This window comes from Delphinus delphis, chromosome 15 (genome assembly GCF_949987515.2).
Source record: "Delphinus delphis chromosome 15, mDelDel1.2, whole genome shotgun sequence".
Lineage (NCBI taxonomy): Eukaryota > Metazoa > Chordata > Mammalia > Artiodactyla > Delphinidae > Delphinus > Delphinus delphis.
In genome coordinates, this window is record NC_082697.1 from 71,598,459 (window position 1) to 71,621,112 (window position 22,654).

At 48.0% G+C, this 22,654-nt stretch overlaps 2 protein-coding genes across 6 annotated transcripts in view; one reads left to right on the plus strand and one right to left on the minus strand.

Annotated features, from left to right (window-relative positions):
* Positions 1–11,927: 11,927 nt before the first annotated feature.
* NUPR1 (nuclear protein 1, transcriptional regulator) lies at positions 11,928–13,408 on the minus strand. Its single transcript, XM_060032020.1, has 3 exons — positions 13,100–13,408; positions 12,549–12,698; positions 11,928–12,216 (listed from the first exon to the last, which is right to left on the minus strand). Exons 1-2 carry the CDS (start codon positions 13,209–13,211, stop codon positions 12,562–12,564), a joined length of 249 nt encoding a protein of 82 aa, XP_059888003.1. The 5' UTR covers positions 13,212–13,408; the 3' UTR covers positions 11,928–12,216; positions 12,549–12,561.
* Positions 13,409–13,526: 118 nt separating this feature from the next.
* Positions 13,527–22,654, plus strand: part of SGF29 (SAGA complex associated factor 29) — a 34,835-nt gene continuing 25,707 nt past the window's right edge. For 2 of the 5 annotated variants that reach the window (XM_060032015.1, XM_060032013.1), the window contains exon 1: positions 18,565–20,683. Coding sequence is in view for 2 of the 5 variants with exons in the window: in XM_069541414.1 (XP_069397515.1) it covers positions 17,435–17,498 (64 nt within the window). In the remaining 3 variants the exon portion in view is untranslated. Of the gene's footprint in view, positions 15,840–16,808; positions 17,499–18,564; positions 20,684–22,654 lie in introns of those variants that run through there. The other 3 variants (XM_060032014.1, XM_069541414.1, XM_069541413.1) reach the window with 3 other exon arrangements.

A 22,654-nucleotide genomic window follows, 5' to 3' on the forward strand; every position in this document is an offset into this window, starting at 1 on the left:
CTATTTTGAATTGTGTTTCTGCCACTCGTAGCCTATGTCCCCTCTCCTGCCTGGATCTACCTTCACTGTTGATTTCCAATGTCAAAAATCACAGACTAGATTTTAAGAATCGTGACAGAGTCAAATAGTATTATGTAGTAGAAAGAGCACTGTGTCAGATCCAGTGGAGAGAGCACTTCAGGGAGAAGAACAGAGTGAAAACAGTGTAGCTGCTTTTGGTCAATATTTACTGCGCAGCTCAGCATATCACAGGCATTGTTCTAGGCATTAGAACATCATACGCAGTGAATGAAGCCGACTGAAAGTTCTGGCTTCATGGAGCTTACACTAAATGGAATAAAATTGTAATCAAAATTTAATCAAATGCTTATATAGGCCAGACACTTTTCAACTATTGGCTCATTTAATTCTCACAATAACCCTGTGTTGTAGGTATTATTATTCGTGATCATTTCATGCAGAAGAGGAAACTGAGGCCCAGAGAAGTTAAGATTTTGTGCCCAAGGTTACAGAGCTAGTAAATGGCAGCTCTGGGATTTAAACCCAGGATGTCTGGCTTTTTTGTTTTTTGGCCGCACTGTGGGGCATGTGGGGATCTTAGTTCCCTGCCCAGGGATTGAACCCACCCCCCCCTGCAGTGAAAGTGCAGAGTCTTAATCACTGGACCACCAGGAAATTCCCCATGCTTTCTTTTCTTCTTCTTTTATTTTAATTAATTAATTTATTTTTGGCTGTGTTGGGTCTTCGTTGCTGCACGTAGGCTTTCTCTAGTTGTGGTGAGCGGGGGCTACTCTTCATTGCTGTGTGTGGGCTTCTCATTGTGGTGGCTTCTCTTGTTGCAAAGCATGGGCTTTAGGCACACGGACTTCAGTAGTCATGGCTCATGGGCTCAGTAGTTGCAGCTCGCCAGCTCTAGAGCACAGGCTCCATTGCTCCATGACATGTGGGATCTTCCTGGACCACGGCTTGAACCTGTGTCCCCTGCATTGGCAGGTGGATTCTTAACCACTGTGCCACCAGGGAGGCCCCTATCTGGCTTTCTTAACCACTATACTCTACTGCCTGGTATAGCAGTTAGCATTTACTGAGTCTTCTCTCTATGTCAGACACTGTTCTAAAGGCTTAACATGCATAAAATATGTAATCCTCAAAACAATCCATTTCACAGAGGATGAAACTGAGGTTAAATGACAGTAACAGAACTGAAATTTGAACCAAAACAGTATGGCTTGAGAGTACACACTCTTTTTTTTTCTTCCAGCTTTATTGAGTTATAATTGATAAATAAAATTATAAGTTATTTAAAGTGTACAACAATCATCACAACAAAAATTTTTTGTCTATTTCTTTAATTTTGTAGCTATATAAGATGATGGATGGTCACTAAACTTATTGTGGCGATCATTTCATGATGTATGTAAGTCAAATCATGACGCTGTACACCTTAAACTTACACAGTGTTGTATGCAGTTGTATCTCAATAAAATTGGAAGAAAAAAGATAACAAAGCATACAACGTGAGGATCTGATATACATTTACATTGTGAAAGGATTACCGCCATCGAGTTAGTTAACACATCCATCACCTCACATACTTATCTTTGTGTGTGTGTGTGTGTGTGTGTGTAGAGGGGAACATTTAAGTTATACTCTCTTAGCAAATTTCAATTATACAATACAGTGTAATCAACTATAGTCACAAGAGTCCATACTCTTAACCCCTAGTGCATATGACCTATAATGAATAAACAAAGGAATGAAGAGGGACCAGAAAACAGAAACCAGGCCCGGAGATGAGGGACAGCAAGAGGCCCAGTCCTGAGGTCCCACCTTTTCAGATTCTTTTCCGTTATAGTTTTTTACAAGATATTGAATATAGTTCCCTGTACTAAGCGAGACTATTTCTGATGCATTGATTCGTGAATATTTATCGTGCACCTACTTAGTGCCAGGTACCAGCTCTGAAGCAGGGGAACCAGAGGGCACTTACACTAAGGTGCAGGTAGGTGATGGAGGTCCTGGAATGCCACACTCAAGAATATGGACTGGGTCAAAGGGGCAGCTGGGAGCCATGGTAAGAAGGATGGTGACAGACAGGGCTTCTGACAATGACCACAGAGACTCCTGGTGGAGATGGCGTATCTCCTCCACGGACTGGGGCGGCAGCTCCTGACTGCAGGGAGGGTGGGTGAGACATAAGCAGAAAGGAGGACACTTAGGCCTACCTGCCTGGCCCCTAGGGCCCTGCCAACCCTCACCCTCTGCTTGTGGTCACTCAGCCTCCAGCCCTTCTCATTGCCTCCAGTTTCTTTTTTTTTTTTTGCGGTACGCGGGCCTCTCACCGCTGTGGCCTCTCCCGTCGCAGAGCACAAGCTCCGGACGCGCAGGCTCAGCGGCCATGGCTCACAGGCGCAGCCGCTCCGTGGCATGTGGGATCTTTCCGGACCGGGGCACGAACCCGCGTCCCCTGCATTGGCAGGCGGACTCTCAACCACTGCGCCACCAGGGAAGCCCTCCAGTTTCTTATTTATTTATTTTTATTGAAGGATAGTTGATTGACAATACTGTGCCCATCCCTGCTGTACAGCAAAGTGACTCAGTTATACACAGACATACATTCTTTTCCATTATGGTTTATCACAGGATATTGAACATAGTTCCCTGTGCTATACGTAGGACCTTGTTTATCCATTCTAAATGTAATAGTTCACATCTACCAACCCCAGACTACCAGTCCATCCCTCTCCTTCCCCCCTCCCCCCGCTTGGCAACCACAAGTTTGTTCTCTCTGGCTTCAGGTTTCTTAGCTGCCAGTGTTCCCCTCCCTAACTCTAAACAATAAATTAATCAGTAAATATACAGTATGTCAGATGGTACTACGTGCTCTGAAGGAAATAAACAGGAATTTTAGCATGAATCACTCCCTAACTTCTTTCTGGTCTTTGCTTCAATGCCACCTTCTCGGTGAGGCTTTCCTTAACCAAGGCGTTTTGTTTGTTTGTTATTTTTATTTATTTATTTTTGGCTGTGTTGGGTCTTTGTTGCTGCGCGCAGGCTTCCTCTAGTTGCAGCGAGCGGGGGCTACTCTCTGTTGCGGTGCGCAGGCTTCTCATTGCGGTGGCTTCTCTTGTTGCAGAGCACGGGCTCTAGGCACACAGGCTTCAGTAGTTGTGGCTCGTGGGCTCTAGAGCGCAGGCTCAGTAGTTGTGGCGCATGGGCTTAGTTGCTCCGCGGCATTTGGGATCTTCCTGGACCAGGGCTCGAATCCGTGACCCCTGCATTGGCAGGCGGATTCTTAACCACTGCGCCACCAGGGAAGCCCAAACAAGGCGTTTTAAATTGCACAAGCCGGACAAAATTCTTGTTTTTGTTTGTTCACTTGTGATCGTTTGTCTGCCCCCACTACAATGTAAATTTCATGAGAAAAGAGCTCACTTACCAGGGTTTCCGTAGCTTTTAGAATATTCCCTGGCTCAAGAAATATTTGTCGAATGAATAAATGATTCTTTCCTTAAACAGTTAAAATGACAACTCTCCAAACTATTCTCCAGAAAAGAGAGAACAGGATAAGGTTGCACAGAGCTGGTGCAAACATTCCACAAAGTGATTAATTTTATAACTTAAGTGTTTTGCCAAAGTTGGAAGGAGAACATGTTTGGTCAAGAGGACGGAAGAAGAGGTTAGGGGTTATCTTCTGTTCCATAGCATCAGCTGCTTTTGTAATCAGAAAAGCAAAGAGAACTTGTTTTACAAAGGAAAGAAGGTGCAGAGATCTGGGTTCCGGGTCCAGCCTCTGGGGAATGGTCTCCTTTGCCAAGGCTGGCTGCTTGCTCAGGGGATCGGTGGGGGTGGGTGGTGAGGTGCTCTTGCTTCTTTGCTTGCTCCCCCCAGACTCCCTGAAGACCACAGAACTCTAGAAAGCTTGGGTGTGGTTGTCAGCACACCTGGTCGACTCCTGGCTCAGCCTGTGACAGGTGGTGAACCCATGACCCAAGTCTTTTCCCTTCCACAGGGCTTTGGTAAATATTCAGTGTGATAATAAAAGTCACTGTGGCTGTATAATATATATATTTTATTTATTTATTTTTCCTTTGCGGTATGCGGGCCTCTCACTGTTGTGGCCTCTCCCGTTGTGGAGCACAGGCTCCGGACGCACAGGCTCAGCGGCCATGGCTCACGGGCCCAGCTGCTCCACGGCACGTGGGATCTTCCCGGACCGGGGCACGAACCCGTGTCACCTGCATCGGCAGGTGGACTCTCAACCACTGCACCACCAGGGAAGCCCTAATATTTTAATCTACAAATCAAGGTGGAGTTTTCCCCCTCTTTCTTTACATTCATCCCATTACTGAGGGAGGACATTCATGGCTACAGTAAAAGGATGTCACTGAAGTTTCCTTTTTGGTTCAACAGCCTTAGGGGACTCAAGGCACAGAGAATCACGAGGACACAAGAGCAAGGTGGATGGGGTGGGGAGTGGGCAAATTTTAAAATACTCCCCAAGTCAAGGAGGAAGGAGGAATTTGGAAAGGACACAGAGAGATCTTAGAACAGATGTGTCTTTGAGAAAGGGTTCCTGTGTCCTGCCTGTCCTGAAGAGTTTGGTGAGATCTGAGGATGGAAGGAACTGTACCCCGTTTTCCAGGTGAACAGACCCCAGCAGTGCCTCTACACCCCAGTGTGACACAAAGGCTGTGTGAGGTGGCCCAGAGCACACAGACCAAGAGGAGGGGCTCTGTGGGCTGACAGTAAAGAACAGACAGAAAGGGGGCTTCCCTGGTGGTGCAGTGGTAAAGAGTCCGCCTGCCAATGCAGGGGACACGGGTTCAAGTCCTGGTCCGGGAAGATCCCACATGCTGCGGAGCAACTAAGCCCGTGTGCCACAACTACTGAGCCTGAGCTCTAGAGCCCGTGCCCCGTGCAACAAGAGAAGCCACCGCAATGAGAAGCCCGCGCACCGCAATGAAGAGTAGCCCCCGCTCGCCCCAACTAGAGAAAGCCCGCGCGCAGCAATGAAAACCCAACGTAGCCAAGAAAAAAAGAAAAACAGACAGAAAGGACAGGAAGGCAGAAGGGGGGACGTCTTGGCAGACGCCAGTGTACAGAGGATGTCAAGGCCAAGAGGATCCACGCCCCTTCTCAACTCTGCTACTGGGAGCCCTGGGAAAAGGAGAGAGAAAAACACAAACTGAGCCCTTCAAACACCTGCCGCCAGCAGAAAAGGAACAGGAAATATCAATTCAATTAAACAACAGACAGATCACATTTCTTGCACACCTGGCCTATGTTTCTGTATCCTTGTTTTAATAGCGCACTCACATGATGCTTCCTGTGCATTTCACAGCATTAACCCAATCACAGCAACAATCCTATATTGAATGTTATTGGCACTCCTATTTTACACCAGGGGAAACGGTTGCATAGAAAGGTCAGGTAACTAGCCCAAGGTCAGACAGAGACGGTAAGAGAGCTGGGACTTGAACCCATGGAGTCTGGGCCCGGAGCCCACGCTTTCTGCTGCCCCTGTGCCGCCCTTTTAAGGTTTTTTTCGGGTACCCTGCTCAGTGCTTGAAAAACACAGTTTCCTTGCATTCTCAAAACCATTCCGGGAGGTGCGAATTCCCTGGCGGTCCAGTGGTTAGGACTCCAGACTTTTGCTGCTTTCACTGCCGAGGGCCCGGGCCCAGGTTCAATCCCTGGTCAGGGAACTAAGCTCCTGCAAGCCGCAGAAAAACCAAAAAACAGACAACAGCAACAACAACAATAAAACACCATTCTGGGAGGTGAGTGTTTACAGATGAGGAAATTAAGGTGCAGGGTAAACAATCACTTGTCCCAGGTCACAGCCAAGTTTGCAGGCCGGATCTGGACATGGGTCTGGGGGACTCTAAGGCTGGTCCAGTCACTATGGCTGTGTAACAAACCATCCCCAAACATAATGGTGTGAAACAACCATTTAATTATGCTCCCAGTTTCCGCAGGTTGGGAATTGGAGGTGGCTTGTCTCTGCTGCACAATATCTCAGGCCTCATCTGGGAAGATTCAGTTGCTGGAGGTGACCTGATGGCTGGGGCTGGACCCATCTGCAGGCTCCCTTCATTCACGTGTCTGGCGGTTGGGGATGGCTTTCAGCTGGGACTTCAGTTGGACCGAAGGCCAGAACAACAACAATATGTGACCTTTCTATATCATCTTTCATGTGTGCTTATCTTGGACTTCCTCACAGCAGAGTGGCTGGGGTCCAAGAACCACCGGGAGCAAGATAGAAGCGCATGGTGTTTCATGAAAGCACCACTTCCGCTGTCCTCTGTCAGTCAAGAAGACATGGTCGTAGAAGTCCTCCCACGTTCAGAAGGAAGAGACATAGTCCCGTGTCTCCCATTTGATGGAGGGGAGGTCAAGGGCAGACTGTAAGGAGAGCATGTGGGGTGGGAACTCTTGCTGTGACCATCTTTCATAAATGCAATTCTCAAACTTCACTGCAAGCTCAAATCATGTTTCAAAGTCCCAGTGCCCAAGCTATACCCCAGACCAGTGAAATCAGAATCAGGGAGAGGGAGCCAGGAAGCAATATTTTCTTTAACTCCCAGGTAATTACAATGAGGCCGTCTCCCATGTATGCAAAGCTCCTGGCACAGTGTTTGGCTCGTGAGCAACTGTTTTTTGTTTTTTGTTTTTTCCCCAAGTGTAAACACCTATGACTTTTTTTTTGGCCGCACGTTGAGGCACGCAAAACTTCCCCAACCAGGGATCTAACTCGCGCCCCATGCAGTGGAAGCGCGGAGTCTTAACCACTGGACCACCAGGGAAGCCTAAACACCTATGACTCTTAATAGACAAAGTTGTCATAGATAATGCACTGGTGGACTCAAAGTTTTAGTTAGGTGTTTCTTTTTACAGTTATTTTCTAATTATGACATGTGGTTGTGGGCTTCCATTTTTGGTGGTTATGTAGTTTCTTTTAAAATACATTTAAGTAAAAAAGGTAAGAAGGTAACTTTTTAAATGCTAAGTAAATAGAGACTTCCCTGGTGGCGCAGTGGTTAAGAATCCGCCTGCCAATGCAGGGGACATGGGTTCGAGCCCTGGTCCGGGAAGATCCCACATGCCGCGGAGCAACTAAGCCTGTGTGCCACAACTACTGAGCCTGTGCTCTAGAGCACATGAGCCACAACTACTGAAGCCTGTGTGCCTAGATCCTGTGCTCTGCAACGAGAAACCCCCACAATTAGAAGCCCGTGCACCGCAACAAGAAGTGGCCCCTGCTGGCTACAACTAGAGGAAGCACGTACTCAGCAACAAAGACCCAAAGGAGCCAAAAAAATTTAAAAAAAAGAAGTTGAAAAAATAACAACTTTAATTAACATTCTCTCCTTGTGCGTATATGTACATACAAATTGTTCAAAACAGAATATGAGACGTCATCAGAATCCTTAACCAGAAACAGTTAATCTTTAAAAAAATAGATAAAATGTTAAGTAAATAATGATGTAGCTTGAATGCACATAGGGTAGAAATCACAGAAGTGCTGTGTGAATGGTAAAGCTGGGAAAACCCTGAGGCAGGTAATCAATAATGGCATCTAGGACTATGACTGTTATTAGTATCACCTTTAAAAAGTACTGGTTGAGGGGGCTTCCCTGGTGGCGCAGTGGTTGAGAGTCCGCCTGCCGATGCAGGGGACACGGGTTCGTGCCCCGGTCCAGGAGGATCCCACGTGCTGCGGAGCGGCTGGGTCCGTGAGCCATGGCCGCTGAGCCTGCGCGTCCGGAGCCTGTGCTCCACAACGGGAGAGGCCACAACAGTGAGAGGCCCGCGTACCGCAAACAAAACAAAACAAAACAAAACATAAAAAAAGTGCCGGTTGAAAATCAACTTTGGGTGATTCTGAAATTTTAAAAAATAGACATCTGAGAGCTGGCCTCTGGAGTGGGCGGATGAGGACAAGCACGTGAAACACATAAAGGAGCCAGGAAGCCTTTGGATTGTGGCAACCTGATGGAAAATTCCCATAAGCCCCTGGGGGGAAAGAGAGGTCAATCAGCTCTCCAGTTCTCACGAGAGACCCAAGAAATTGGGGAAACAGGTATTACACACAACCAGGAAATGACAAAGAAAAGAATGGAACAGAAGAGGGAGGTTCTGGAGGGTTCTCATCCTGATGGGGTCCCTAGTCTTCATGTAGTTTAAGCCAGGCCCAGGCCCCTGCACCCTGAGCCATGATTTCCCCTTCCGCAAAGGAGAAAGAGTGCGGCTCTACAGATCTGAACATTCTGTAATTCCAAGAATGGTCTGGTTCCTGGAACAGCCACTTAAAGGCCTCCCAGGCAGAGGCTGTGCCAGGGAAGGCCAAGGCCAGGGAAGGCCAATCAGAGGCCAGGAGTGAGGGGTGATGTGTGGAGCCTCCTGGCAAGTGTCAAAGGACCCATTACCCAGGGAATGGCCACGTCCAGCTAGAGACACAACACTCCCCAGCCTGTTCTCTCCTTTGAAGTTGACAGAAGAGAGGACAGTCTCAACAATTGACAGGTGGGGAAACTGAGGCTCACACTGGAGTAGTTGACTAGAAATTAACTAGCATCTAGAATTCTTCATTGTCAGTACATAGTTCTTCTCAGGCATGTAGTCAAAAAAGGGTGCAACCCAAACTTTGAAAATCAGACAGACCTGATTTTTTTTTATAAGTATATTTATTTATTTTTGGCTGCGTTGGGTCTTTGCTGCTGAGTGCGGACTTTCTCTAGTTGCAGCGAGTCAGGGCTACTCTTTGTTGTGGTATGCGGCCTTCTCATTGTGGTGGCTTCTCTTGTTGCAGAGCACGGGCTCTAGGCGCACGGGCTTCAGTAGTTGTGGCACGCGGGCTCAGTAGTTGTGGCTTGCAGGCTCTCGAGCGCAGGCTCAGTAGTTGTGGCGCACAGGCTTAGTTGCTCCACAGCATGTGGTACCTTCCCGGACCAGGGCTTGAACCCATGTCCCCTGAATTGGCAGCTGGATTCTTAACCACTGCGCCACCAGGGAAGCCCCAGACCAGATTTTAAAAGTCCCAGCTTCTGCAGGTTGCAGCTGTGAGACTTTGGCGAAATTACTTAACTTCTCTGAACCTCGGTTTTCTGGTCTGTAAAATGGGATCAATAATCCTATGCCTATTGGGTTATTGTAAGGGTTAAATGGGATAATGTCTATAGAACACATGTCACAGAGTAGTAGCCCAATGCATGGGAGCTGTTGCTATGATTTTCTGAAACTGATGCACAGATCTGTCCTGGGCAGAGAGCTACTGCCCAGTGATGCTCCTGCCATTTGCCTCCTGAGTTCAAGAGCTGACACTAACCCTAAGGCCTGGTTCCAATCCTATCAGGGTCCCATTTGTCCCTCCTTGCATGCATGCCTTCAGCCAGGTCCTGGTAATAGAGCAGGCATCCAATAAACCTTAACTGAATGGATAAATGATCTCTCATGGAAAGAGGGGTTCGAGGGAAAGTCTGAAGGAGCTGTATGCCAAAATGACTGTGAGATTCTGGTCGTAGTTTTGCTGTGGGTGCCATCCCAGAGAAGGTCTCTCCCTGGGGTGGAGGCGAGGAGTCAGGTGGTGGAGGGCAAGTAGGAGAAGACTTTGAAGAGCTGAGCCTTGCAGGATGGGTGGGATTAAAAGCATCTCAGACAGAAAGCACCAGAAAACAGAAGCTTGCTCAAGAGGCAGGTAGGAGAATCAGATTTCACTTCACATTAAGGAGTGACTCTGAGAAGGAATCAGGCAACACAAAGGCAGCAATTTTCCTACCCCTAGTGGTATTCAAGCAAGCAGAGAGTATCCCAGCGTGAAGTGGGGTGAGGTTGGACTAGATGCCTTTTAACGTCCTTCCCAAGTCAGAGATTCTGAGACTGTTACTAGGTTGGACTCAGGGGAAGCTGATGGATAAAGGCTCTTAAAGGTTCAAGCTATGCATCTGTTACTGCTCCAACAGCTGCCTTATTCCTCTGTCCATATTCTTGGGTCCCTAAGAACAATTAACTCCAAGTTTTGCAGCACAGGAAGGGATGGGAGAAAAGGAAAAAGGCTATGCCCAGGTCTAGACTGAGGGCCACCCTCTACCCCTTGTTGCTTGCTAGTTTTTTCTGATATTCGCTGTCTCCTGCTTCCTTCAATAATAAAACCCTGCCCTCCCTCAGTTTTGCCTAGCACGTGGCTAAGTAGTTAAATACTACATGTCCCAACCTCTCCTGTAGCTGGGCGTGATTATGTGTCTAAATTCTGAGCAGATGTGATGTGTTCTGCTTTTAGGTTATGGCCTTAAAAATAAATTAGTGTGGGCTTCCCCGGTGGTGCAGTGGTTAAGAATCCGCTTGCCAAAGCAGGGGACACGGGTTCGAGCCCCGGTCCGGGAAGATCCCACATGCCGCGGAGAAACTAAGCCTGGGCGCCACAACTACTGAGCCTGTGCTCTAGAGCCGCGAGCCACAACTACTGAAGCTGAGTGCTACAATTACTGAAGCCCACGCACCTAGAGCCCGTGCTTCGCAACAAGAGAAGCCACCACAACGAGAAGCCCGCGCACCACAACAAAGAGTAGCCCCCGCTTGCCACAACTAGAGGAAGCCTGCACGCAGCAACGAAGACCCAATGCAGCTAAAAATAAATAAATAAAATAAGTACATTTTTTAAAAATAAATAATTAGTGTGGCCTCCCCTGGTCCCTTCCCCACTCCATTTACATAAGCTGAATGCAGATGAGATGGCAGGTACTGGAGCAGCTAGGTCGGACCGCAAAGTGGTAGCCATGTTTTAAGGATGGCAGAAAAATGAGCCAGAAGTAGCTGGAATTCCTGCCACGATGGAGCTGCCATTTTAGCCCGGGAGTACTGACCCTTGGAGCTGTTATGTGACAGAGAAAGAACTTTCTATCCTGTTTCGTTTGAGTCTTCATTTCAGCAACCTAAGTCTCTACCTCAATCAATATATCCTCTCAGCTCCCATCACACCTCTTATTTGCTCCACATTCTTCTGGAAGTCTGGCTCCAAGACTGACAACACTAGGTAAGAATCTTCCTCCTCAGCTGACTTTCCAGAACCCTGTCCTGGTAAACCCCCTTGGCAAAGGGACCCACCTCACACTTGAGGACAATAAAAATCCTTGAATTTGAGTCCTGAATAACTTGGGGCAAATCCCTTAATTTTTTTTCTTTTATAAATTTATTTATTTAATTTATTTATTTTTGGCTGTGTTGGGTCTTTGCTGCTGAGTGTGGGCTTTCTCTAGTTGCAGAGAGTGGGGCTACTCTTTCGCAATGCTCAGGCTTCTCATTGTGGTGGCTTCTCTTGTTGCAGAGCATGGGCTCTAGGCGCATGGGCTTCTGTAGTTGTGGCACGCAGGCTCAGTAGCTATGGCGCATGGGCTTAGTTGCTCTGCGGCATGTGGGATCTTCCTGGACCAGGGCTCAAACCCGTGTCCCCTGCATTTGCAGGTGGATTCTTAACCACTGCGCCACCAGGGAAGCCCCTCCCTTAATGTTTTAAATCTCAGTTTTTGCCATTTTGCAGATGGCATCAATAAATAACATTCACTTCAAAAGGTGGTTTTATATGAATACAAGATAAACAACAAGATTGTTATTCCGAAAATGGAGAGAAGCTGGGGAGGGGGCCTGTTTCATGGGCTGCATTACAAAGAAACAGAGGAAATTCCCTTGCACCTCATAAGAAACCACAGAAACATATGCACCAAAACACATGTATACAAAAAAAAAAAAAAAAAAATGCTCACCTCCACGCCCAAACAAAATTAGAAACGCCCCTTCCCAGACACACAACCAAAAACACTCACTCACCAAAATGCTCTCATTGGTTCATGCAAATGCAGACACTTGCTGGCAGAAATGTGCACCCAAAAAGCCACACAAAGAGAGACGACAAAAACACACACACAGGCTGCAGCTGCTGTACTTTGTTTATTGTCGCTGTCACCCTGGGGAGCTCCGGTTTCTTCTTTCTTTTTGAGGGGTACCTTCATGATTCTGCCTCTCTTTATTCTCCGCCTCTTGTTCCCCATCTTGTTTTTTTTTCTGGGGCTGGGGCTGCTTCTTTGGTGGCCCTTCGGAACCTCAGTCAGGTGGGCTAAGTCCTGGGGGCGGGGGCAAGCAGGCCTGGATCCCGCCCCAGGGGCTGGTTCCTCGCAGTTCTGTCTCCGTCGCTGTGGGGTGTCCGTGCTCTGACTTCATCTGGGGGAAGGAAAGCAGGTGGTGAAAGCACAGAGGCCTGGGTTCTAATTCTGCCTCTCCTGCTCACTTGCTCCGTGACTCCAGAGAAGGACCCTACCCTCTCTGGGCCTCAGTTTCCCTCTTTGTAAACCAAATTTTGCTCCAGTTGGAAAGGGTCTGTTTCTCCCTTTGCTCTGGTCACTAGGAAACTCAAAAGTCTCTCTCATTTTATTCTATGTTGAGACCACAATTCTTGGATCCCTCCTCCCACCCAACCTCGCCCATTCAGGCCTGTCCTTTCCAGGCAGAGAGACCTCTACTGGTGCTGCGGACGGGGCCCCCTGATGCCTTACCTCGAGTTCTGTCTCAGGGCCGTGCCCCTCGCTTTTTCCGCTCCGTGTTCTGGAACTTGGTCACCAGCTTCCTCTCGTGCCCACCAGGGCTGTGACGGTTGGTATTGGCGGCGGCTTCTCTCTTGGTGCGACCTTTCCGGCCTCCCACTCCTGGGAACCGAGGTGAGAGGCGGTGGTGAGGTGGGCAGAGGGGTGAGCCGCAGGGGGTCCAGAGGGCAGGGGTGGAAAGAGCTCGGGTTAAAGTCGGGAGGCTGGGGGGCATCACCATGTAGCTTTAGGGCAGTCGTTGTCCCTGTTTCCCCGTCTGTGGAATGATGTTGCTCTAATATTCTAGGAGTGCGTGTGTTCCCAGGGCTTAGTAGGACAGAGCTCACTGGATGAGAGGTAAGAAGGGGGTGACTTGAGGGGTCAAGGGAACATGCTGGAGAAGGGTGATGTATGGGCAGGAGCCCAAGGAGGGATCCTAGTTTGGGAAGGGGGGTGGTCAGGCTGTTTGTGAGGGTGGGCATTGGAGACAGAAGGACAAGGAAGGTGGCAGGACCAGGCCTTACCCAGGTAAGAATGAGCCAGGCTGTAGAGGTCATACTCATCCAGGTTGGGGTCTTCATCCTCTGGGCCTGGGGGCTGCGTGGACGGGCTGGCTGCTCTCGGGATGGTGGCCATGATGTCTGTCTGTCTGTCTGTCTGTCTGTCTCTCTCTCTCTCTCTCTCTCTCTCTCTCTCTCTCTCTCTCGTCTTCTAAAGCTTTGTTTGTCTCTGCTTTGCTGACACCTCCCAATTCACTGGCCCCAACTTACAAGGCCACAGTCTCCTCCTCAGCCCACAGTCTGGCTCCAACCCCTCAGGCCCTGTCTGATGCAATCTGGCCTTTTCCCAGAACCCAGCCCAGTAAACATCTGTCAGAGAGGGGAAAGAGTCGGTCCTGTGAGTCCCAGCTCCCCTCGCCCCCTCCCTCTCACTGGGGCTCGCCCAGCTGGGTATTTTTCCACTGAGGAGATCCCCGCCCCTCGGGGGTGGGGGGAGGTAAGAGGCAGGGTCTGGGCATAAACAGCCCTTGGGATAGAGGGCCGCAGGGAACTGAGGGCCTCACCTGGCTGACTCCTTCCTATCCATCTCCCGCCCTCTGCCACATGCCCCTCCTGGGCTGGGGGTCATGGCCGCACAGGTGACCCTCACCCCCACCCACTTCTGGCTCAGACTCAGGACCATGGTGGCAGAACATGGAGTGAAGAATGAGCTGGGACAGGGTACAACACACTCTGTGTTGTGTCATTGGTTCTCACCCCAATCACACTCAACCCAACTTTTTTATAAGAAACACCTTGGAACCCCCCCTTAACATCCTGAAATGGGGGTCCCTAGGTAATCTCCCACTCCTGAGAGGGAGGCTAGCAGAGTGGTTAAGCTGATTCTGGAGCCAGATGCCCTGTATTCAAACCCTTGATCCATTACATGCTGTGTGACCCTGGACAAGTCACTTTACCTCTCTGTGCCTCAGTTTTCTCCTCTATAAACTGCGGATGATAATAATTGTATCTACCTCATAGATTTGGGGAGAGGATCTAATGAGATAATCCATGGCATGGCACCTGCAACAGTGCCTGCTACAGTGTAAGCTGCACTGTATGAGTTGAGCACATGGTTTCCAAACAATTCAATATAATGCCCTCCCTGTAATGTAAAGGAGACGTAGAGGAAATTAATTTAAAATAAAATAATATGTATTTCAAACCATAGATATACTGAGGTAGAAGACATTGTGAAGTAAACAGATGTTTGTGCTAATTTAATATGAATTAAAAGAAGGGGTTTGGATAAGAAACATGGAAAAGTGGAATTTTCCTCTTTTGCCTGAAGGATCTGACTGTGTGGGTCACGTTGACCCAGAGAGGCCACACCCTGGGCTGCCCACTCATGCTTCAGCTGAGGCTTCAGCACCAGGGGCAGGGAAGGAAGCAGGCACAACATTCCACTTTTTTTTTTTCTTTTTAACTCTGTGGTTTCCAGTGCAAGAGGACCTTCTCAGCCCAGGGCAGGTGTTAATTCCCTGCTCACATTCCCACTTTGCTGTGAGCCCACTGAAACACTGTTTCATCTCCATGTTACCTAAACTCCATTCTTCGCTGAATAATAACCCAGTAATAACCCGGTCTCGTCCTCTGCAGAACAAGAAGCATCACTTCGGCTTGCTCTTCTCGCTGGCCTGAGCCAGAATTAAATTCAGCTTCTGGTTTCCAGATTTGGGTGATTTGTGAGTTCTTTAACACCCAGGAAATGAAAGTGAATAAAAACAGAATGGGGATAATAATAACAGGCCAGATGATAAGAGAAAGAGGAAAATAACCATAACTTAAACAAAAGTAACAAACACACTGGAACTTCCCTGGTGGTCCGGTGAGTAAGACTCCGGGATCTCAATGCCGGGGCCCTGGGTTTGCGATCCCTGGTCAGGGAACTAGATCCCGCATACCGAAACTAAGAGTCTGCATGCTGCAACTAAGACCCGGTGCAGCCAGAAAGAAAAACAAAAATCAACCCCCAAAATACAAACAGACCAGGCAATTTAAGGTGGAGAAATTAGGAAATACGGAGTTCTTGCAAAGTAGTGGGGCTTTACCACTAAATGTAGTAGCAAAATCATTCCCTCTAGCATGACATGAGATGGGGTGGGGTCGGGTCACTGAAATAATTTTTTTTTTAATAGCTTCGTGAATGTCTAGCAGGACAGTCAGACGTCGTACAGGATGTAGGACAATTCTGTGTACGACCGACTGTCCTGCTCCGACCTGAGATCATTGTGACTACGGAGAACACGCCCACAAATTCCCGACCTACCTCTAGGGGACGGTCTTTCACTCATTCACTTCTGCCACCAGGACTCCGGGTTACCAGCTGCGAGAGTCCTGAGCCCACTTCTTTTTTTTTGCAGTACGCGGGCCTCTCACTGTTGTGGTCTCTCCCGTTGCGGAGCACAGGCTCCGGATGCGCAGGCCCAGCGGCCATGGCTCACGGGCTCAGCTGCTCCGCAGCATGTGGGATCTTCCCGGACCGGGGCACGAATCCGCGTTCCCTGCATCGGCAGGCGGACTCTCAACCACTGCGCCACCAGGGAAGCCCCTGAGCCCACTTCTGAGCTTCAGTCTGCTCATCTGTAAAGGGAGAACGGCAACAGACCCTGCTATGTGAAAGGGCCTCCTCCAGACCCGGCCCACAGTACACTGCTATTTCTCCCAGTCTTCAAAGAAAGAAAACCGAGGCTCAGAGAGTGACTTGCTCAAGGTCACACGGCTGGTGAGCGGTGAAGGATTCCTCCCCCGGTCTACCTGACCCTAGTTCCGGGGCTCGTTCTGAGTCAGCACAGCTGACCAAACACCGGCAAAAGTTTGACAGCTGTGTGTATGGAGGCATCTGTCAGGGTTTCCTCCTTCCTCCCTTCCTCCCAGACAGTCAGTGCTTGCTTGGGACCAAGCCAGGTATTGCACCGAACTACACACTGCGCCCTCTGGAAGCTCTGGGGGAGGTGGGTCTTCAGCAAGATTAGTGCACATTCCTATCCAGAATACCATGCATCCCCTCAGTACATTACCCTTTCATTTTACTTTCTCCAGGGCATTCAGTTATTACTAATCAAAAATCTCTTTTTTATTTGTTTACTTCTCCATGATTTGTCCCCACTAGAATACAATCACTGGTTTAGTTTAGTTAGCAGTTAAAAGAGTAGGCTCTGGGACTTCCCTGGTGGTCCAATGGCTAAGATTCCACTCTCCCAGTGCGAGAGGCCGGGGTTCAATCCCTGGCCGGGGAACTAAGATCCCACAAATGGCAACTGGAGAGCCCGTGCGCCACAACGAAGACCCAGCGCAGCTAAAATAAATAAATAAATAAAATAAAATAATAAAAAAATAAAGGAGTAGGCTCTGAAGCGGGACTGCCTGGGTCCAAACTTTGGTTCTACCAATTGTATGCCCTTAGACAAGTTATTTAGCCTCTCTGTGCCTCGGTTTCCTCATTTGTAAAATGAGATTAATAATTGTACCTACCTAGGAGGATTGCTGTGAGGATTAAGGGACCAATTTTTATAAAGGCTTAGCACGGTACCTAGATCACAGTAAGCGTTAAATAATGTTAGCTATCATTATCATTATTAACGACAGCAGGAATCTTGTCTACCTTATCCCTGATGCCTGGCACAGAGTCAGCGCTCAATAAATGACTAGTTGAATACATAGAGCTATGCTGAGATCAATATTGGTTTTTCAGCTTCCAGATGCTCCGTTCTGAAGAAACAGAGAGGCCCAATCCTAGTCCCACAGAGGACTGTGAAGACACGCGACTGTCCTTCATGGAGCCAGGAAAGAAGGTCACTCTGGCCTTGATCGTGCACATGCTGGAAGAATGAAGTCTAGACCCTGGGGGGAGGGGCAGGCAGGCGAGGGTGCCCAAGAGAGAAGGAACTTTGGCGAACCCATCAGCTGGACCTATAGGACCCAAAAGATGACTCAGTGGGAAAAGTCAGGAGGTGTGTTTTCCATCCCCTTGCCTCCAGGTGTGGTTAGGCCATTAACCATAGGCCAGCCACAAGGAAGTTTATTTTCTTTCTGCTTATGGCTATACCTTCGTGACATTCCAGGAGATTGCCAAGCATGCCTATTACAACCCAGTATGATCAGCCTGGAGTAAACACAGGGGGCTGGGGGAGCTCTCCAGAGGTCACCTAACCCAGCAGGGCATGGGGTGGGGCAGGTGGAGGGGGTTGTGAGAGGATCAGGGCAGACTTCCTGGAGGCAGTGAAGCTTGAACAAGACCTAATGTGAGAAAGACAGCAAGACATGCCCAACTCCAGGAGTTAAACCATCCAAGTCGGGAAATCCTGGATAGCCTGAGGGATGTGCAGAAGTCTTTGGCTCGAAGGATCAGGAGCGTCCGTTGAAGGCAGGATATGTCATCAAGGTGAGTTGGTGACATCACTGTATACCAAGGGGACTCAAGAAGCGTCAATGAAGTGAAACAAGATACGTCTGTATGACCTTATAGTCCCAAGTCCAGGGAAACCCTCAAGCTTGGCTGCTGTGCTTGGAATTATTCTTGACTGTGTGATAACATCACCTTGAGTATAAATGGATGCAATATTGATAAAAATGTTAAACGCACATACCCCCTGAGAAGTCTCCTATAGAAATGCTCCCAGGTCTTCCCTGGTGGCACAGTGGTTAAGAAAGAATCCTCCTGCCAACACAGGGGACATGGGTTCGAGCCCTGGTCCGGGAAGATCCCACATGCTGCGGAGCAACTAAGCCCGCGAGCCACAACTACTGAGCCCACGTTCTGCAGCTACTGAAGCTCGTGCTCCTAAGCCTGTGCTCCACAACAAGAGAAGCTACTGCAACGAGAAGCCCGTGCACCGCAACAAAGAGTAGCCCCCGCTCGCCACAGCCAGAGAAAGCCCGCGAGCAGCAACAAAGACCCAACGCAGCCAAAATAAATAAATAAATAAATAAATAAATAAATTTATTAAAAAAAAATGCTCCCAGCCTTGTTTGTAGAGTGAAAAACAGGAAACAACTTAAGTGTCCATTAAAAAAAATAAGCTATATCTCTAGCCCTGATGAGAAGTTGTCCATAAATCACTGTTAAGTGAAAAAAGTAGTCTACAGAACATCATGTATACTATAATCCAAAATTTTGCATTACATTTATTGAAATAATAGAGATGGGAGCAGCCTGACACTCTAGTGCAGTCAATAAAGAGGTCATTGTCTGTGAACTGACCTAAATCATATACTTCTTTTTTTTTAAATTTATTTTTGGCTGCGTTGGGTCTTTGTTGCTGCGCGCGGGCTTTCTCTAGTTGTGGTGAGTGGGGGCTCTTCTTCGTTGCGGTGCGCGGGCTTCTCATTGCGGTGGCTTCTCTTGTTGTGGAGCACGGGCTCTAGGCGCACAGGCTTCAGTAGTTGCAGCAGGTGGGCTCAGTAGTTGCAGTGCGTGGGCTCTAGGGCGCACACGCTCAGTAGTTGTGGTGCACGAACTTCGTTGCTCCGCGGCATGTGGGATCTTCCCGGACCAGGGCTCGAACCCGTGTCCCCTGCATTGGCAGGTGGATTCTTAACCACTGCACCACGAGGGAATTCCGAAAGGAAATTTTTAAGTGTCAGTTTATTTCATCCCTTTCCTCCATTGGGTTCCATGCATACTATGCCACCTTCTGGTCATGATATGTTTTTTTTTGTCTATGTCAAGGAAAACCACCATTAAATGCGAATACAGTAGTTACAATATCTCCCACCTGCCTGCCACATGAGGTCAGGTTGAAGAGAGCTTTTTGTTTTGCTTAAGTGGGTGATGGGTGAGCATGAACAGGGACAATCTGAGAGATTGGAGGCTGGCTTTACATAGAAGGTCCCTGAAGCAACCATGTAAAAAGCCAATCCTGAAGGGGGAGAAACCAAAGAGCAGAGAAGGATGTGAGCATGGCCCTCAGCAGTGGAACTCTGTGTCAAGGGAGGAATTTGTAAAGGGATTGCTAGGAAAGTATGATATGTAACTCTCTCCACATGCCCTCAAGAGACCGTCAGTGAAGGTTGCTGTGACTTTTCAAGGCTCTTTGGAAAAGCATTTCAGATGTGTTGCTCTGAAGTGATGAGACTTAACGGATAGATGAAGAAGGCCCAGATTTCTTTGCCATGCTGTAGCTTTCTCACAGGACGGAACTATGCTGCCCAGACAAAGGGAGTGTTCTGGTCAGTTCCACAGTTCTAACTTTCTCCTATATGACAGTACCTGATACATAGTAAGTGCCCAACAGATGTGAACTGCAGACACTTAGTGATGGATTGAATATGGGCTGGGAAGGAAAATGTGATATCAAGGGTAACTCCCAGCTGCCGGCTTAGGCCATTGCTGCCAAGTGGAAGGTAAGAAAATGAAAACGGAGGACAGATGATTCTTTTGAGAAATCTGGATGTGGAGGGGAAGACAGAGCTACCTCTTACAATATGGGCAACACTCCTAAACACTTTTAAAAATTAATCAAGTGATACATGTTTATTGTAGGAAACATAAGAAATTAAAGTCAAACGAACAAAAAGTTGTGAGTGCCAAATCTCCCCTGAGGAGAATCTGAAGTTGGTATTTGACATTCAGGAGAAATAGCTTCTGAGACTCCTACAAACACGAAAATGTGAAATCCTTGCTAGCATAAGCCTCATAAAATGCAGGATATAAAGCTGAGACTGGGTAGATGGTCATGCCATTTATTGAGAGACCACAGAAAGAAAAGCAAGCTTGCAGGAAGAAAATGATGCATTAAGTTTTGGGCTGAAACAGTTTGTGTTGATGTCTGAGATTCTTCTAATGAATAAAACAATATTGAAGGCCTATTATATACCAGGCACTATGCTAGGTAGCTGGAATACATAGGTGACTAAAAGAGATGATCCTGACTTTATTGAGCTGGCAAGTGTATCAAATAATCGAAAAAATATATAATTATAAACTTTGGTAGGGGTTATGTAAGAAATTACAAGATGCTAGGATGTAGACCATTGTAGTTAAATACTTGCTCACACAACTGTAGTACATTCCTGGGAAGATTCCCTAAAAGCATGATTTCTGGGTCTACAGATCTGCTTGTTTCTATTTGTTTTTAAAGAATTTAAAAATAAACTTTATTTTTTGGAGCAGTTTTAGGTTTCCAGCAAAATTGAGGCAGAAAGTACAGAGAATTCTCATATGCCCACTGCTCCCACTTCAATCAACAATCTGCTCGTTTAAAAAAAGTATTATTGTTTTATAGAGGCATTTATTGGGGAATGGGAGAGGATACTGAAAACACACAAGGACCCTGGTTTGGTAAAATAAGGTTCAGTTGAGTCGGGAACAGTGTGTAAACTGAAAACTACATTTCCCAAGGGGCAGCGCGGCATGTCACAGAGGAAGAAGGTGCATGCGTAGAGAGGTCCTCCGCGCTGCGACCAAGCTCATAAAAGGCAAAAAAGCGTGTGTGGTTTTCGCCCTGCGGCGAATCTTCGAACGCAAGCGCGTTGTTACCCGCAGACTTTGAAAAGCATTCGAGGGACCGCGCGCCTGCTCCCGCTGTCGCAGTTTCCAGCGCGACGTGCTGTTCCACCCGTGGCTCGGTAGGTGGCTATGGGTCGCGGTCTGGGACACCCCCCGGCCTTCGCCCACCCCGCCCGGAGAATGGCGGGAGCGGAGGGCTGAGGATCCCCATTCCCGGGCCTTGCTGAGGCGGCTCTTGAGGGGCGGTGCGCACGCGCCCTGGGCGGGGAGAGGCGGGGCGCGGGGAGGGAGGGAGGGGTGGCGCAGACCTTCTGTAAGGTCTGCGCTTGCGCCCGCCCGCCCTGCGAAGGTGGGAAGCAGCCGCACGTGGAGCTTGGCTTGGTGGCTGGGAGAGGTGGGGTACCCAGCCCAGGTGCGAGAAGACGAGGGCAGAGGATGGGCCCCGAACCTTGGCAGCTCTGTTATTTGCTCAAGATGTGCCCATCTTAACCAAACAACCTCATTCTTCCTTCACATTCCTCCCGGTGGCTCATCTCTCTGCCCCTGTTTGCAGCCAAAATTTCAACCTGTATTCACCAGCACCTTTTCTCCTCCAAACCCACTCCATTCAGGCCTGGCCCCCACCCCTCCTCTGAAATAGCGCCTTGTCAAAGCCACCGATCATCTCTAGGTCGCCAAATTCAGTGTTAAGTTAGTTCTGAGACCCCTAGCAGTATTTAATGCAGTTAGTCACTGTCTTTAATGGAAACGCGTTTTTTGTTTGCCTTGTGGAACATTCTCGTCTTTAGCTTCAGCTCTCTCTGACTTCTTTGCTGATTCTTGCTCTTCCTTACTTTTAATGGTTGTACTGCCCCAAAGCGTCATCCTAGATCTCTGTTCAGTGTTCACTTCCTGGGCTTTAAATATAAATACCGTCTACTGTGCTTAACTCTCAAATTTCTGCCTTCAAGTCATTGCTCTTCCTGAAATTTTGAGTTTTACCTTTCGCCTTGCTCAGTTTTGTCTTCCTTCCAGTTGCTTAGGCCAAGCACCTTGAGTTACTGTAGGTGTCTTTTGCTTCCTCTCTCTCCTCCTCCATCAGTCAGCACGTATTTATCCTTGAGGCTTTGAAGTTTCACTCCTGGGTGTCCAATTGTAGGTATGTTTGGTATTTGGTCAGTCCTTTCTGCCTGAGAATTTCTGTTTTCATTTTTGGCGTTCTCTGTCATTTATTCAGATTTAGCCATTTATGTATTCTGATCCATCCCTTTTAGAGTGTTTATTTTACCTACAATTAAGTATACCAAACTGTTTAATATCTGTGTTCCTTTCTGGACTGTAAGTTTCCTAAGATCAAGGCAGGGACTGTTTGTCTCATTCACTGCTGTATACCCCTCATGCCTGGCACAGAGTAGGTGCTTGATAAATGTTAATGAATGAATGAATGAATGAATGAATGAATTTACAAAGGGAAAGTACCTTTTCTCCATAGGTGGTAAGTAGACAATCCCTCTTAAGAGGATATTGGTTCCAACTAATTTGTTTTCTGCGGTCCCGGAGGAGAAGGTATTGAACAGCCCAGGTTCAGAATTGTTGCAGTGTTTCTAAGAGGTTTCCAGGATTCAGTTCAGTTCTGCAGTCTATTTTGAGGACTTGGTAGGTGCCAGGCCCTGTGCTAGTTGCTGGGAATATAAAGATAAATAAAACTGCATCCCTCTATTCTAAGAGGTGTGGCAGGAGGGACAAGTGAAACAATTAGTCTCCGGGTGTATGTGTGACAGGTGCCAGAACGGAAGTTGGTGTACCGTGTTTTGGAAGTTTCTGGAAGTTTTGGTTGCCCTTGGCATCAGGGCAGATGAGAGGGGCCTGGGACAGCCAGATCTCCCTGCCAGTTGTTTCTGGCTATAAGCAGCTTTGTCCTTCTATCCTAGTATGCCATACAAATATTGTGTTCCCTGAGTGCCATGGTGTGAAAAAGGCTGGCAAGTACTGCTGTAAAAGTGTTAATTTTGCTGCCATTTGATTTGGACCCTGAAAAACGAGTAAATTTGAGAGATCCAGAGGGGAAGAGGGGGAAGGATCAAAGGCATTTCAGGCAGGCATAACAGAAG